General features: G+C 40.0%; 2 protein-coding genes across 5 annotated transcripts in view; one reads left to right on the forward strand and one right to left on the reverse strand.

The window, feature by feature from the left end:
• Fam185a (family with sequence similarity 185 member A) overlaps positions 1-6,630 on the reverse strand; it is a 74,239-nt gene extending 67,609 nt beyond the window's left edge. For both annotated transcript variants that reach the window (XM_029562354.1, XM_008830771.3), the window contains exons 1-2: positions 6,004-6,630; positions 3,259-3,368 (exon numbers count right to left, since the gene is read on the reverse strand). In XM_029562354.1, coding sequence (XP_029418214.1) covers positions 3,259-3,368; positions 6,004-6,415 — 522 coding nt within the window. In that variant the 5' untranslated portion in view covers positions 6,416-6,630. The remainder of the gene's footprint in view (positions 1-3,258; positions 3,369-6,003) is intronic.
• Positions 6,631-6,912: 282 nt separating this feature from the next.
• Ccdc146 (coiled-coil domain containing 146) overlaps positions 6,913-12,251 on the forward strand; it is a 169,281-nt gene continuing 163,942 nt past the window's right edge. For 2 of the 3 annotated variants that reach the window (XM_029562356.1, XM_029562357.1), the window contains exon 1: positions 6,913-7,010. The gene's annotated coding sequence lies outside the window, so the exon portion shown is untranslated. Of the gene's footprint in view, positions 7,011-7,181; positions 7,262-12,251 lie in introns of all 3 variants that reach the window. The other variant, XM_029562355.1, reaches the window with a different exon arrangement.

Genomic DNA, 12,251 nt, shown 5'->3' on the forward strand with positions numbered 1-12,251 from the left:
TGTGTATGCGTGTATTGCCTGCATGTAGGTAAGTACACCCATGTCTTGCAATGCCTGCAGAGGTCAGAAGAGGCTGTCATATGCCCTGGGACTGGAGTTATAGACAGTTGTTAGCTTCCATGTGGGTGCTGGGATTTGAACCCAGGTCTTCTGCAAGAACAACCAGTGTTCTCAACTGCTGAGCCATTTCTCCAGCCACTATTTTTTCTTTTAAAAAATAATTTTATAGCTGAGCATGGTGGCACATACCTTTAATACCAGCACTCAAAAGGCAGAGGCAGGTGGATCTCTGTGAGATTGAAGCCAGCCTGGTCTACATGGTGAGTTCCAGGCTAGCTGGGGTATAGGGAGATCCTAACAAATAAATAAATAAGTAAATAAATAAAATCTAAAAGAAGTATAGCATAAAACCTTTAAAGTTTCCCTCATTAATTTATTACATTATTATCTTATGTGTGTAATCCATGTTCTTTTAATAAGATGGTGCTGTACAGCAGTCTCTTCTGCATCAAATAACTACCATCATCACGACTTCTGCTGTGTCTGCTTGCTAAACATCATCACAATTGATGGTTGCACTCCTTCATTAAAGAAGGGGTAAGCAGGGTCATTGGACCCTCACTGGATTATCCAGGCACTCTTCCCAGCCAACTGTATGTAATTTGGCCCTAATCACACATGGTCTCCTGGATTTGGGGAGGACTAAAGTATATAATCTGGAGAAGGCTAGGAAAAGAAGGCTTGACCCATGCTGGGTAAAGGCTTTCCAGTGTGCATACCCTCAGGTCACTCATATACCTCAGCAACCCCTCAGTCATCTCTGTTCTCTGTAACAGTAAATTCATCGGTTTCCCAGGAAAACTTTAATCAAACATTGGTTTGACACTAGAACCTTATATAAACATTACTTAGTATCCCAGGAAAAGAATGCTCACAACTGATGGAAAATTTATTTGTTAATGTTATTATGTCTCATAATTATTAAAAAAGAAAATGAGAATGTAAGAGATGGTAAAAGGATATGGGAATGGAGACATTTTCCAAAATAGACAGAAGAAATGAGAAAGCCTAAGCAAGTGATGAAGGTCTGTTTAGGTTTATGATATACAAAGGATGAAATAAAAATAATATTCACTTAATCTTAAATTTTCTATGGTCATAGTTTAGTCAACTAGTTTAAGGAACAAGCAACTATTTTAAGGAACAAAATATATGTCTAGAAAAGGTTTATCTAAGAGTGTTTGGTTTTTGTCCAAGCTTTATCTATATACATATGGCAATTAAAAGTACCAGACTGGTGGAACTAACCTTCTTGGATGTTCCTTATCAACATAGCACATAATAATCATAAGTACCAGACTGGTGGAACTAACCCTACTGGATGTTTAACAGCCATAGTTTGAGACCTATACTAATGTGGTCAGAGGGACTTAAAGGACAGATTTTGCTCCTTACCCTCCAAGGTCAACTAAGTTTCGGGGGCCTATGGAATATTTCTCATAATGTCCTGTAACTGTGGTGAATCACCTGTCCTCTTGTTCAGGGAGGACATGGAGACCCGACAAGATGAACTTGAACCAGTGCCCAGTCTACAAAGAGGAGGGTCAACACAGAGGAAACATTTCCTCCATGCTTCCAAGTGAAGCCAACCATGGTCAAGCAGGACCTTTGACTTATCATCACACAGATGGAACTCATAAAAGAAAGGAGCCAGGGGCTCCTCCCAAGCCCATGTGACCCCATGAGAAACAGATCCTCAAACGACCTTAAGAGTAAAAATAAATTGGTTTATTTGGGCAAAGAATATGGTCTTAAACACCGAAAAGGAAAGCATAATCAAATATTAAAGTGATCAGTATATTTCTTTAAGAGTTCAAGGGATTACACTTCCTGGAAATTATGCTTTAGTCCATATAAAATGTTATCTAGAAAATTCTCATTGATGATTTTGTTTCTAATAAGAAAGTGCTGCTCAGATGGAAGACTTCAAATCTTGGTCTGCATTACTGTCATGCCCACGTGTAGCTAAGGGAGACAACCAGCTATTGTTCTAAAATGAGGGATAAATTTGTTTTCTCCCCCTATCTAGAAGCCTTTGAGAAGGAACTGACACTGATTCTAGCCACTGCAAACAGCTATCAAAGTGCCTGAAAACAAATCCTGAGTTCCTCATTCTTGAGTTCAGCCTTGGCAGACAAAAGAAAAATGAGGAGGAACCCAATTGAGGGATGCTTTTGGAAGCTCTCGTTAAGAAATTCCAATGGACTCTGATATGAACATTTGAAATTTGCCCTGTTCTGACTTCTTCTAGTTTCCTGTCTAGAACTCATAATGCTAACTTGCCTTTACTTCTCTTTCACATCTCCTATTCACCAGTCAAGGACTTTCTTTTCCCCCTACAGGTAAGAGTTATGCAATTTGGGAGTCCTTGGCTTCTATCTGTGCTCCCAAACACTGTTGATTATGTCAATCCATCTTACTGTATTAAAGAATTTAGAAATTCCAAATGAAATTAAAAAATATATTAATTTTGCAGCAACTTTAAATGTTTTTTTTTTTGTAAGTGAATAACATATAGTGTCTTATTTTAAGAGACAAAATGACCCACAGTAACAGTATGTGAAGGTACTTTACAGACAAAGATAGACTGGTACCATCCTTTGAAATATTCTGGAAAAAAATTCATTTTGTACCCTTTGTATGTTCAGAATGTAACATTAGCAGAAACCCTAAAAAAAAATAATAACTTGCATGAGGAGGGATACTTTATTCACTATGAAAGTTTTATCAGAAGAAAAAGAATATATTTGTTGAGCATCTACTATATGAAACTGTTATGTACATGATTCAAATTAGCATATTAAATTATATGGACTCTATGGTAATTATTTTGTTCAATATCAAAACTTATAACTCGTGCAATATACTGGTACATTTGTAATCAGACTTCTATCTGTGCTCCCAAACACTGTTGATTATGTCAAACCATCTTACTCTATTAAAGAATTTAGACATTCCAAATGTAATTAAAAATATATTAAAAGACCTATGTAAAAAAATAAAAATTTATTCACTTACAAAAAAAACCCTTTAAAGTTGCTACAAAATTTATACTTCTAAGGCAAACTTTTTGCAAAGAATTTCTGAACAATGAATGATAATATTCTGAAATAACAAACTACACTTTTATCTTGACACTAGAATTCACAGCTTAAATCAATTGTTTTAATCGAAACAAAATTAGAAAAATGTCCATACCTTAACAGACTGTAAAATGCTGGTCCCTTGCTCAGTTTCAATTTTGCAATTATCACACTCAATATTTTGCACTTTTATACAGCCAGATCCTGATGCCTTAACATTCAAATCTAGAAGTAAAAACAAAAGAAAAAAGAAAAAAGTCAGTACTGAGCTCCAAAGCACTTTTGTACTCCCTGGAAACCAAATCCTCAGTTATATGGCTAATACTGCTGAATTCTTCAGAGGGCAGCTTGGTGTCTCCCTAAAAGTAAGAGGTCTTCCAAGGCAGCAGGATCCAATGCAGTGCCTGATTTTAGAACTAATTCTGTCTGTAGGCCTACATCACCTAAAGAGAAGTACCACAGACGGGAGGTAAAGGTGCTGAGACAGTAGTTCTTAGGTACTCACATCTCCTGTGGAATATGGAAGCTTCTCCCACCGAGAGAAGCCACACAAATGAAGAAAGATACAGGAGTGAGTAAAATGTCATCCTATGTCAGTCAAGTAAGCCTGGTCTCCTATTGTGGAAGATGTGAAAAACTGCCCCCAAACCTCCCCCTAACTGAAAGCATATCACAAGAGCAGCATGGATCAGGTATATGATCATGACTCAGGTTTCCAAATTCTACCTCTAGCCTTTCATACTTAAAAAATGAGATTGGCATGCAGTCAACGTGACAAGGTATTTGAAGTAGTTTTTAAAAGTGAGAACCACTTTTAAAAACCTAATGCTAAGAAGCATTATAGCCACAATCTTGTGGACAAATGAGTATATTTGGAGAAAGTGTGCAAAGTAAGTAAACAGGCATTCTCAACTGTAATTTAAGATGTGACCTTAGACATCTCTGCATAAAAACAAAAAAATTTAAAATGGTGATATTTAATATGTAATTCACAGATACATTAATGATTTTCTTTAGTCTAGACTACTGAAATAAACACCATGTTCCCCCAAAACAAGCAATTGAGGCCTAGTGCCACAATTTTAACAGTGACAGCATAAAATAAATTTCCACAGTTGCATGGCAATCTCTGCAAAGGTTTAAATTAGCAGCAATACACTGAGTTAAGTAGGAAAATACAGAAAGCCAACTTTATCCCACCCAGACACTGATCCAAATACACCTGCACAGATGCTTCCAAGTTGAGTATTGTGGTAATGCATAGGAAGATCTAAGGCACCATGATAACCATGAAGACAAGGAAATCGATTCTAAAGATACTCTACTCGTGCTAAGTAGAAAGTAAAGCAGACATAGGAGTAGCAATATTACTTTCACCTATTCACTGAAAGTAATACACTGGAGGAGCAAATATCAGTAAAAGCTAACTCTGTAACAGAGTCGAGGGGCTGTGGAACAGCAGCATAGACAGCAAGTTGGAAACAGGGCTTTGGCTTTAGCTAAAAGGAAGCAACAATGAGATTTGGAATCACCAGCTAAAGTAGAATCCATTTTCTTTTTTATTTTATTGTTTTATTATTATTTTTTTCTTTTGGTCTTTTTGAGACAGGGTCTCCCTGTAGCCCCAGCTGTCCTGGAACTCACTATGTAGACCAGGCTGGCCTTGAACTCACAGAGATCCACATGCCTCTGCCTCCCCAGTGCTGGGTGGAATTAAAGCCCTGCACCTCCAAGCCCGGCAATTAATTAAAAAAAAATTTTTTTTCTTATGTGCTGCTATAAATTTTGCTTGGCTATCCTTTAGCACCCAGCTTATTCTGCAGTATGGGCAAGCTCCACTAGCACCCTCAGATGACTACACTTTGAGGACAGAGTCTCTTATTCATGCAGGCTAAAGCATAAGGGCTGATTCTAGTGGGTTCAAATCAAAGACAGAAAAGCCATTTCAAATATACACTTCATGAAGCCATGGATTTTTTTTCTGTTTGTTCACCTACATTATTTACTTGGTTTCCTATACCTCAATTTGTTCACCTAAAACAGCGAGAATAAAAGCTTCAAAATGTGTTTTGCAAGTATTATTACTGAATTTTCCCAGGCACTCTTACTATGTGTGTTGCGTTAAAGCTTAATACTGGCAGAGAATTTACTTAGGGGGGAAAAGGGGGGAAATATTAGACTTGGTGCTAAGGAAAATCAAATACTTTTCTAGGTTAGATATGGAACATCTATCTATACAGAGCTGAATGGGGACAGAACCCCAAGATGTGAGTGATGTGGTACCACACCACTAAATGGATTATCAAGAAACCTCAACCTGAAAGATGAACCGCTTTGCTAAGGACAATGTGACAAGAAAGAACGTAAGGGGCTCCACAAAATGTTTGGCTTGAGGGGCTGGAGAGATGGCTCAGTGGTTAAAAGCACTGGCTGCTCTTGAAGAGGACCCGGGTTCTATTCCATCACCTACATGGTGGTCTAACAACCATCTGTCCGTAAGTTCAGTTCCAAGGGATTCGATGCTCTCTTCTGACTTCCGTGGGTACTGCACGACACAGGTGCACTTACATATATGCAGGCAATACACTCATACACATAAAAATAATAAAATATTTTTAAATGTTTGAATTATTACAACTTATGTTTCTTTTCGGTTTAAAATTTCTCTCCTAGATTGGGCGGTTAATTCGCAAACATTACTCAGGAACTCAAGAGGGGAGCAGAAGAAAATCGAGTTTCGGAAGAGGCCAACCAGGTTAGAAAGGGAGGTGGAAAGAGAACCCCTAAAAATTCAATTGGCCTCGCTCCACCTCATTTAAATCACAGGGCGTGCCCCGGACCCAAACCCGTCTTCACTTGCCAAACTTTAGCGGCGCGTCCACCTCCACCAGAGCTCTGGGGTCGATGTTGTCGGACAGGACGGCCATCTCCTGCAGATCCCGGTCGTACTCCACCCGCAGGCGGTCAAGGCCCCTTCGCCCGCGCCCCTCGCCGCACACCGCCACCCGCACGCGGTCGCCGTCGGGGAAGGCCAGCGGGTCCAGCGGCCTCACGACCAGGTGGCACGGGAGCCGCGCCCGCAGCCGCCCGAACGGGCTCACCCGCAGCGTCCACTCCTTCAGAGCCGGGAGCGCTGGGCCCGGGGTAGGGACTTCAGACGCTGATCCAGGCCGCTTGGCCCCACCAGAGCCGCTCAGCCCGGCCCGGGGAGCCCGGAGAGCGGCGCCCAGCCGGAGGCGGCTGAGCCCCCAGCCCAAGCTGCGGCCCAGCATGACGCGTCCTCCGCCAGGCCTCAGCACCTCAGCCGCGGGCTCGCTCGCCACGCTACCCGGACGTGCTGCCTTCTGTCAGCCCAGAGGGCAGCGTCCACACCGCTCGGCTGAGGAAGAACTTTGGTTCTCAATGGAAATCTCAGCCACAAAATAAACGCTAGGCAAATCCCAGTTTCAAAGCTTCAAGTAGAAACTCTGACCGGTCTGCTGGCCTATTCCCACCCCCCTTTCGTGCAGGCCGACGGGATTTGTAGTTCTAAAGGAGCAAGATATTGACGTTTCCTGCCTGCTTTGAAACTACATATCCCAGGAAGTAGTGCACTGGATAGACTGCGTGAAAAGAGCCGGTGTTAGACGTAGATGAGAAAGGCGTGCCCCCATTGCTTCAAGCCCATTGGCCACGGGGAAAAAAAAAAAAAAACTACAAGGAATCCAACGGACCAATGGAAAGAGCGGAAGGGACAAGCGCAGGGCGGAATGGTTACCTTGGATACCAAGGACGCGACTTGTTTCGACAGGGAGGAGCTTTGGCGAGAGACCCAGGAGGCCAAAACCCAAAGAGAAAAAGTGCCGGAAAAAGAATCAGGGCCAAGAGGTAAGAAACAACGTGTTTAAAGATGCGAATTAGGTGCAAAGTAGGAGTTAGAGCTACTAAAATATGGTTAGACCCAAATTCACTAAACTAGAGCTGCGTCCCCTGAGAATGAAAATCCCTTAGCATGAGAATCACTGTTACTTTTTTTTTTTTTTTTTTTTTTTTTTAAAGAGAACTCCCTCTTAGATAGTAAATACTACCTAAGAAGTCGAAAAAGCGTTAGAAAATACTGGCTCCTTCCTGGATCTTAGGTAAGTGATCTTAGGTCAGTCCCTAATGTCTTTGGGCTTTACTTTTTTGCTTGTAAAATGAAGACCATAATACTTTCCTTACCTTGCTTCAAAAGATAGTTACCAAGAACGAATGAGGTAATGGATGACAGTCCAGTGCTAAGGCCTACTAAATTGCAATTTAAGTACCTTTTTTTTTTTTTTTAAATTTTAGAGATAACATTGTTTCTAAGTTGTCAAGAAATTTTTGAGAAATTAGAATTTGTTTTTAGCACAGTATAGATCACTTTCACTACAAATGATCCTGAAGTTTAAAAATCCTCAAGGGCTAAAATAAGATCCTGGGGCTCTGTTTTACTTTTATGAGGACTGTAAGACTTGGGGAGAGGGAGGTCAGATTATTTTCCTGGCCCTTTGGGTTTATGTCACTAGGACCTGTTTCTTCAGTTTTAACATAATGATAGTTTGTACTAAGTAATTCTATAAGGCCTATTTTCCCCTTTATTATTCTGTGGGAAGTAAAAATAATGCAAAGTAGGGAGGAGAGAAAATTTATTCCCTCTTTACTTGACTGGTCTTCTCCCTTTCTCTACCTTCTACAAATACTTCTCTAAATTTTTTAAGTGTAGGTAGGCTTAATAAAATGCAAGTTTTAAGTCAAATGTGGTGGCACTGCCTGTAATCCCAGTGCTTGGAAAGCTGAAGTAGGAGAATCTCAAATTTGAGGCCAGCCTGTGTGAGAATGAGAACTCTGTCTCAAAAGAATAAATATAAAAGTGCCTGCAAAGATTAAAACCCTCAGCCCTTAAGTGGTAGAGAGACAGGTAGACTGGGGTAAAGTCCTCGCCAGTGCTCCTATTACTTCTTTAGTGAAGACCCATAGCAGTGGCAGTGTAGCAGGAGACACAGTCTAGAACTCAGGCCAGCAGCCTGAGAAGTCGCATTATCCTTAGGGACCTCCTTGACTCCGCAGCAAAAAGGACTTTCAGGATGAGCGAGTACGAAGGAAGGTTGGAGTTGATTAAAAAGGATTTTTAGGGCCTGGAGAGATGGCTCAGTGGTTAAGATCACTGACTGCTCTTGCAGAAGACGGGTTCGATTCCCAGCACCCACATGGTGGCTATGAACCGTCTTTAACTCCAGTTCCAGGGAATCCGAGGCCCTCTTGACCTCCGCAGCATTGCACAACACGGGTGCACTCACATACATTCAGGCAATACACTCATACACATAAAATAAAAATAATAAATAAAATATTTTTTTAAAAAAAGGATTTTTAAAGGTGTGGGCTTCTCAAAAGAGAATCTGCCCTTGGGTATCTTAGCAGAAGACACACACACACACACAATTTTGGTGTCTCTCAAGTTACATCTCAAAGAATTGCTAAGAAACTTTTGTAAAACTTTCCCCTTCTTTTTCAATAGATGAGATTATAGGGTAGGGCCAGGGATGCCTTCCAAGGAATTACAGTCTGGTAAGATAAAACCATGGGTCACAAGGGTTAAGACATGTTCTCTACTGTAAGTGGGATTTCTTGTGAGATTCCTAGAAAAGTGTAAGTTTATAGCTGGGAAAGAAGAAAGGCCATTTATGCTTTGATCTTCAGTGTGATTCATTGCTTTTTCAATGTTTTTATTTGAAAATATCTGTATAAAAGAAATACTGTCTTTATATTGGTGTCAACCTTCGGAGATAATGTAAACTGTTAGAATTCTTGATTCTCAGCTGGCCAAAAGGCTTCAACCAGACTCAGGAATGAGGCTCTCCTTTCTTTCCCATGTCGCCATAATTTTTCCCCTCTTTCTATCCTGCCCCAGGAGAATTGAAAATAGATTTTATGCTTAGCAAGTGTACACCATGAATAATGCCCCTGGCTTTGCATTTCGTATGGTCATAATTATCCAGATTATTCAGATTAATCTTCCAACTATTGTTTTTATGAAAACTCATAGGCAAACTTTTGAAATTTGAAAAAGGAACAGTTTTAAGCAAGTTGAGGATGCACTCAAATTTTCTGTGTAAGTGCCATTTTTAGGCTGAATGTGAATCCTCAATAAAATATTCTGTTTCTATGGTAATTTTTCCTTTCCTGAGAAAAATTAAATTAATGGAATTGGCAGCTGAGCCATAATTGTCTATGTGACACAATCATTATTTCATTACTTTCAAATAAAGAAGAGGAAGTAAAATTGAAAAATTACTTTCTGATTGTATGAGGTTGAAAACTGAGAATATATTGAAATCAATGTAAGATATTAAGGAGTTATTAACAAGTAATAATATAATAAGTATTGAATCTATCTGCATGTAAATAGTGACTAATAAATACTATACCTTCCATGTATGTGGCAATATAGTTTTCAAAACATACTCACATGCATCATCTCACAAAATGCTCTGTTTAAAAGGATAACTATTACCCTACCCAAATAATACAGGAGAAAACAGATTTAGAAGTATAAGATGAAGAAATTATGACCCAGAATTGTGGTTTTGGGAATATAAGCACAAATTATGAATGTTCAAGGACTTTTGTCTTATAGGGCTACTTGTAATTGGAAATAATTTAATAATCTAAATGTGGGGCTGGAGAGATGGCTTAGCAGTTAAGAACACTGGTTGTTCTTACAGAAGACCCAGGTTTGATTCCCAGCACCCACATAGCAGCTAACAACTGTCTGTAACTGCAGTCCCAGGGAATCTGACAGCCTCCTCTAACTTCCACAGGCATTGCAGGATATGGGTGCACTTACCTGCATATAGGCAGTACATGCATACACATAAAATAAAAATAATGAATAGAATTTTTTAAAAAGTTAAAAAAAATCTAAATGTCCTCAATAAGAGAGTAATGTTTGAATTAACTATACATTTGGAATATTATGCAGTAATTTAAAAGTTGTACTTTGGAGATGAGCAAATCATATGGGGAATAATCCATAATACAATATTGGTTAAAAAGAGTAAATACAAAACTTTATATGTAATTCTATCTCAATTCAGTAATAACAATAATAATTTAATATAGTGCATAGAAACAATTCCAGAAAGATGTGCCTCACTTTATAATTGTAGTTATCTCAGGGCTGAAGAGTTGGCTCAGCAGTTAGAAACACTGACTGCTCTTACAAAGGATCAGGGTTCAAGTCTCAGCACTCACATGGCAGCTAACACCTGTCCTAACTCCAGTTCCAGGAGATCTGACACCCTCTTCTGACCTCCCTGGGCATTGTATGACATGGGTGCACTTATATACGACCAGGCAATACACTTACACACATAAAATCAAAATAGTAAATAGGCCTCACTCACCCTCCCATCTCCTCTACAGGTCTCGCCTCCTAGCCCGGGTCCTGTCCCATTCCTTGTCTTGGCGCCCCATACACCTGGGGAACCACCACTGCTTCCCGATTCTTTGCATCCAAAGTAACTCAATTCCTTCTCAGGTCCCCAGGGGCGCTCTGGGCCTCTCCCGGCCCTCAACTTCCCCTGCCTCCCTGGGTCTAAACAACCCACCAGCCTCTTTCCTGGACACCAGGGCTGACCGTTCTCTTCCTGGTCCTTTGCATCCAAACCAACCCAGCTCCACGGTGGAGTCCCCAGGGGCCCTTGGAGCCACCTCCCACCCCCATCTTCCTTTGCATCTCTGGGTGGCATGGCCACCAGCTGCCCTAGACCCACATCTTTCTTGGGCCAGGCTTCCAGGCCAGTCCAACCCCCAAATTCCTGAGTCCAAAATCTATCCTGGAGGGATACAGACCTTAGGAGAAAGCCTGAGAGCATCTAATCCTCATCTGACTTGGGCCTCTATGGGAGCTCCTGAAGTCAAAAGCAATCTGGCCACTCCAATATAAAATCAAAAGAGAGAACCGGAACCTCACAGGAATCAGAAACTACAAAAGAAATTCACATGTCAAAATCACAGAGAAAAAATAATAACATGAAAAACCAAAATAACATATCCCCACCAAATACCAATAGTCCTCTAGAGGAGTACAATGAGAAACCCCTAGAGATAATGCAAGATATGGAACTCAAAAGAACAATTATAAACATTATAAAAGAATTCAGTGAATTTAAAGAACACACAAACAAAGAAATCAAAGAACTGAAGGAAGATAGGGATAAACTTCTGAATGAATTCAGAAAAAGTTAGAAATATTGAGGACTACTCAGGCTGAAATAAAGAAGGAAGTGAAACACTCAGTAAGCAAATTAGAAAAGACAGGAGAAAGTCGCACCAATAGGATGAATGAAATAGAAAACTTAGTATCAAGACTGGAAGATAAAGTGGACAAACTAAACCACTCAAGCAAAGATTATGAAAAATGTAAGAAATCACAAGAATGGAACATGCAGGAATTGTGTGACACCATAAAAAGACCAAACTTACAAATCATAGACATACAGGAAGGAGAAGAATCCCAAGATAATGGAATGGACCAGATCTTCAACAGAATTGTGCGAGAAAATTTCCCAAAATTAAAGAAAGACATGCCCATACCAATACAAGAAGCATACAAAACACCAAACAGACAGGACCAGAAAAGAAACTCTCCACAGCACATCATAGTAAAAACTAAGCATACAGAACAAAGAGACAATACTGAAAGCTGCAAAAGAGAAACAAGTCACATATAAAGGAAAACCCATTAGGATTACAGCTGACTTTTCAGTGCAAACTATGAAAGCCAGAAGAGCTTGGACCAAAGTATTCCCAGTTTTAAATCACCACAGATGCCAACCCAGATTACTATAGCCAGCCAAAATATCTATTTTAGTCGAAGGGGAAAGAAAAATCTTACATGACATAAATAAGCTGAAGGCATTCATGTCCACAAAACCAGCCCTTCAGAGAGTTCTGGAAGCAATACAAAGAGATGAAGAAAGGAATGACTATACCCAAGGGGTTGTGGAAAGAAATTCAATGAAGGTGTAACTGTGGAAAAGTACAGCTATATCAAGATGTAAACAGAAATAAAAATGACAGGATTCAATGCTCATCTTTCAT

The sequence above is a fragment of the Nannospalax galili genome, unplaced genomic scaffold (assembly GCF_000622305.1).
Source record: "Nannospalax galili isolate Female #2095 unplaced genomic scaffold, S.galili_v1.0 scaffold312, whole genome shotgun sequence".
Taxonomy (NCBI): Eukaryota; Metazoa; Chordata; class Mammalia; order Rodentia; family Spalacidae; genus Nannospalax; species Nannospalax galili.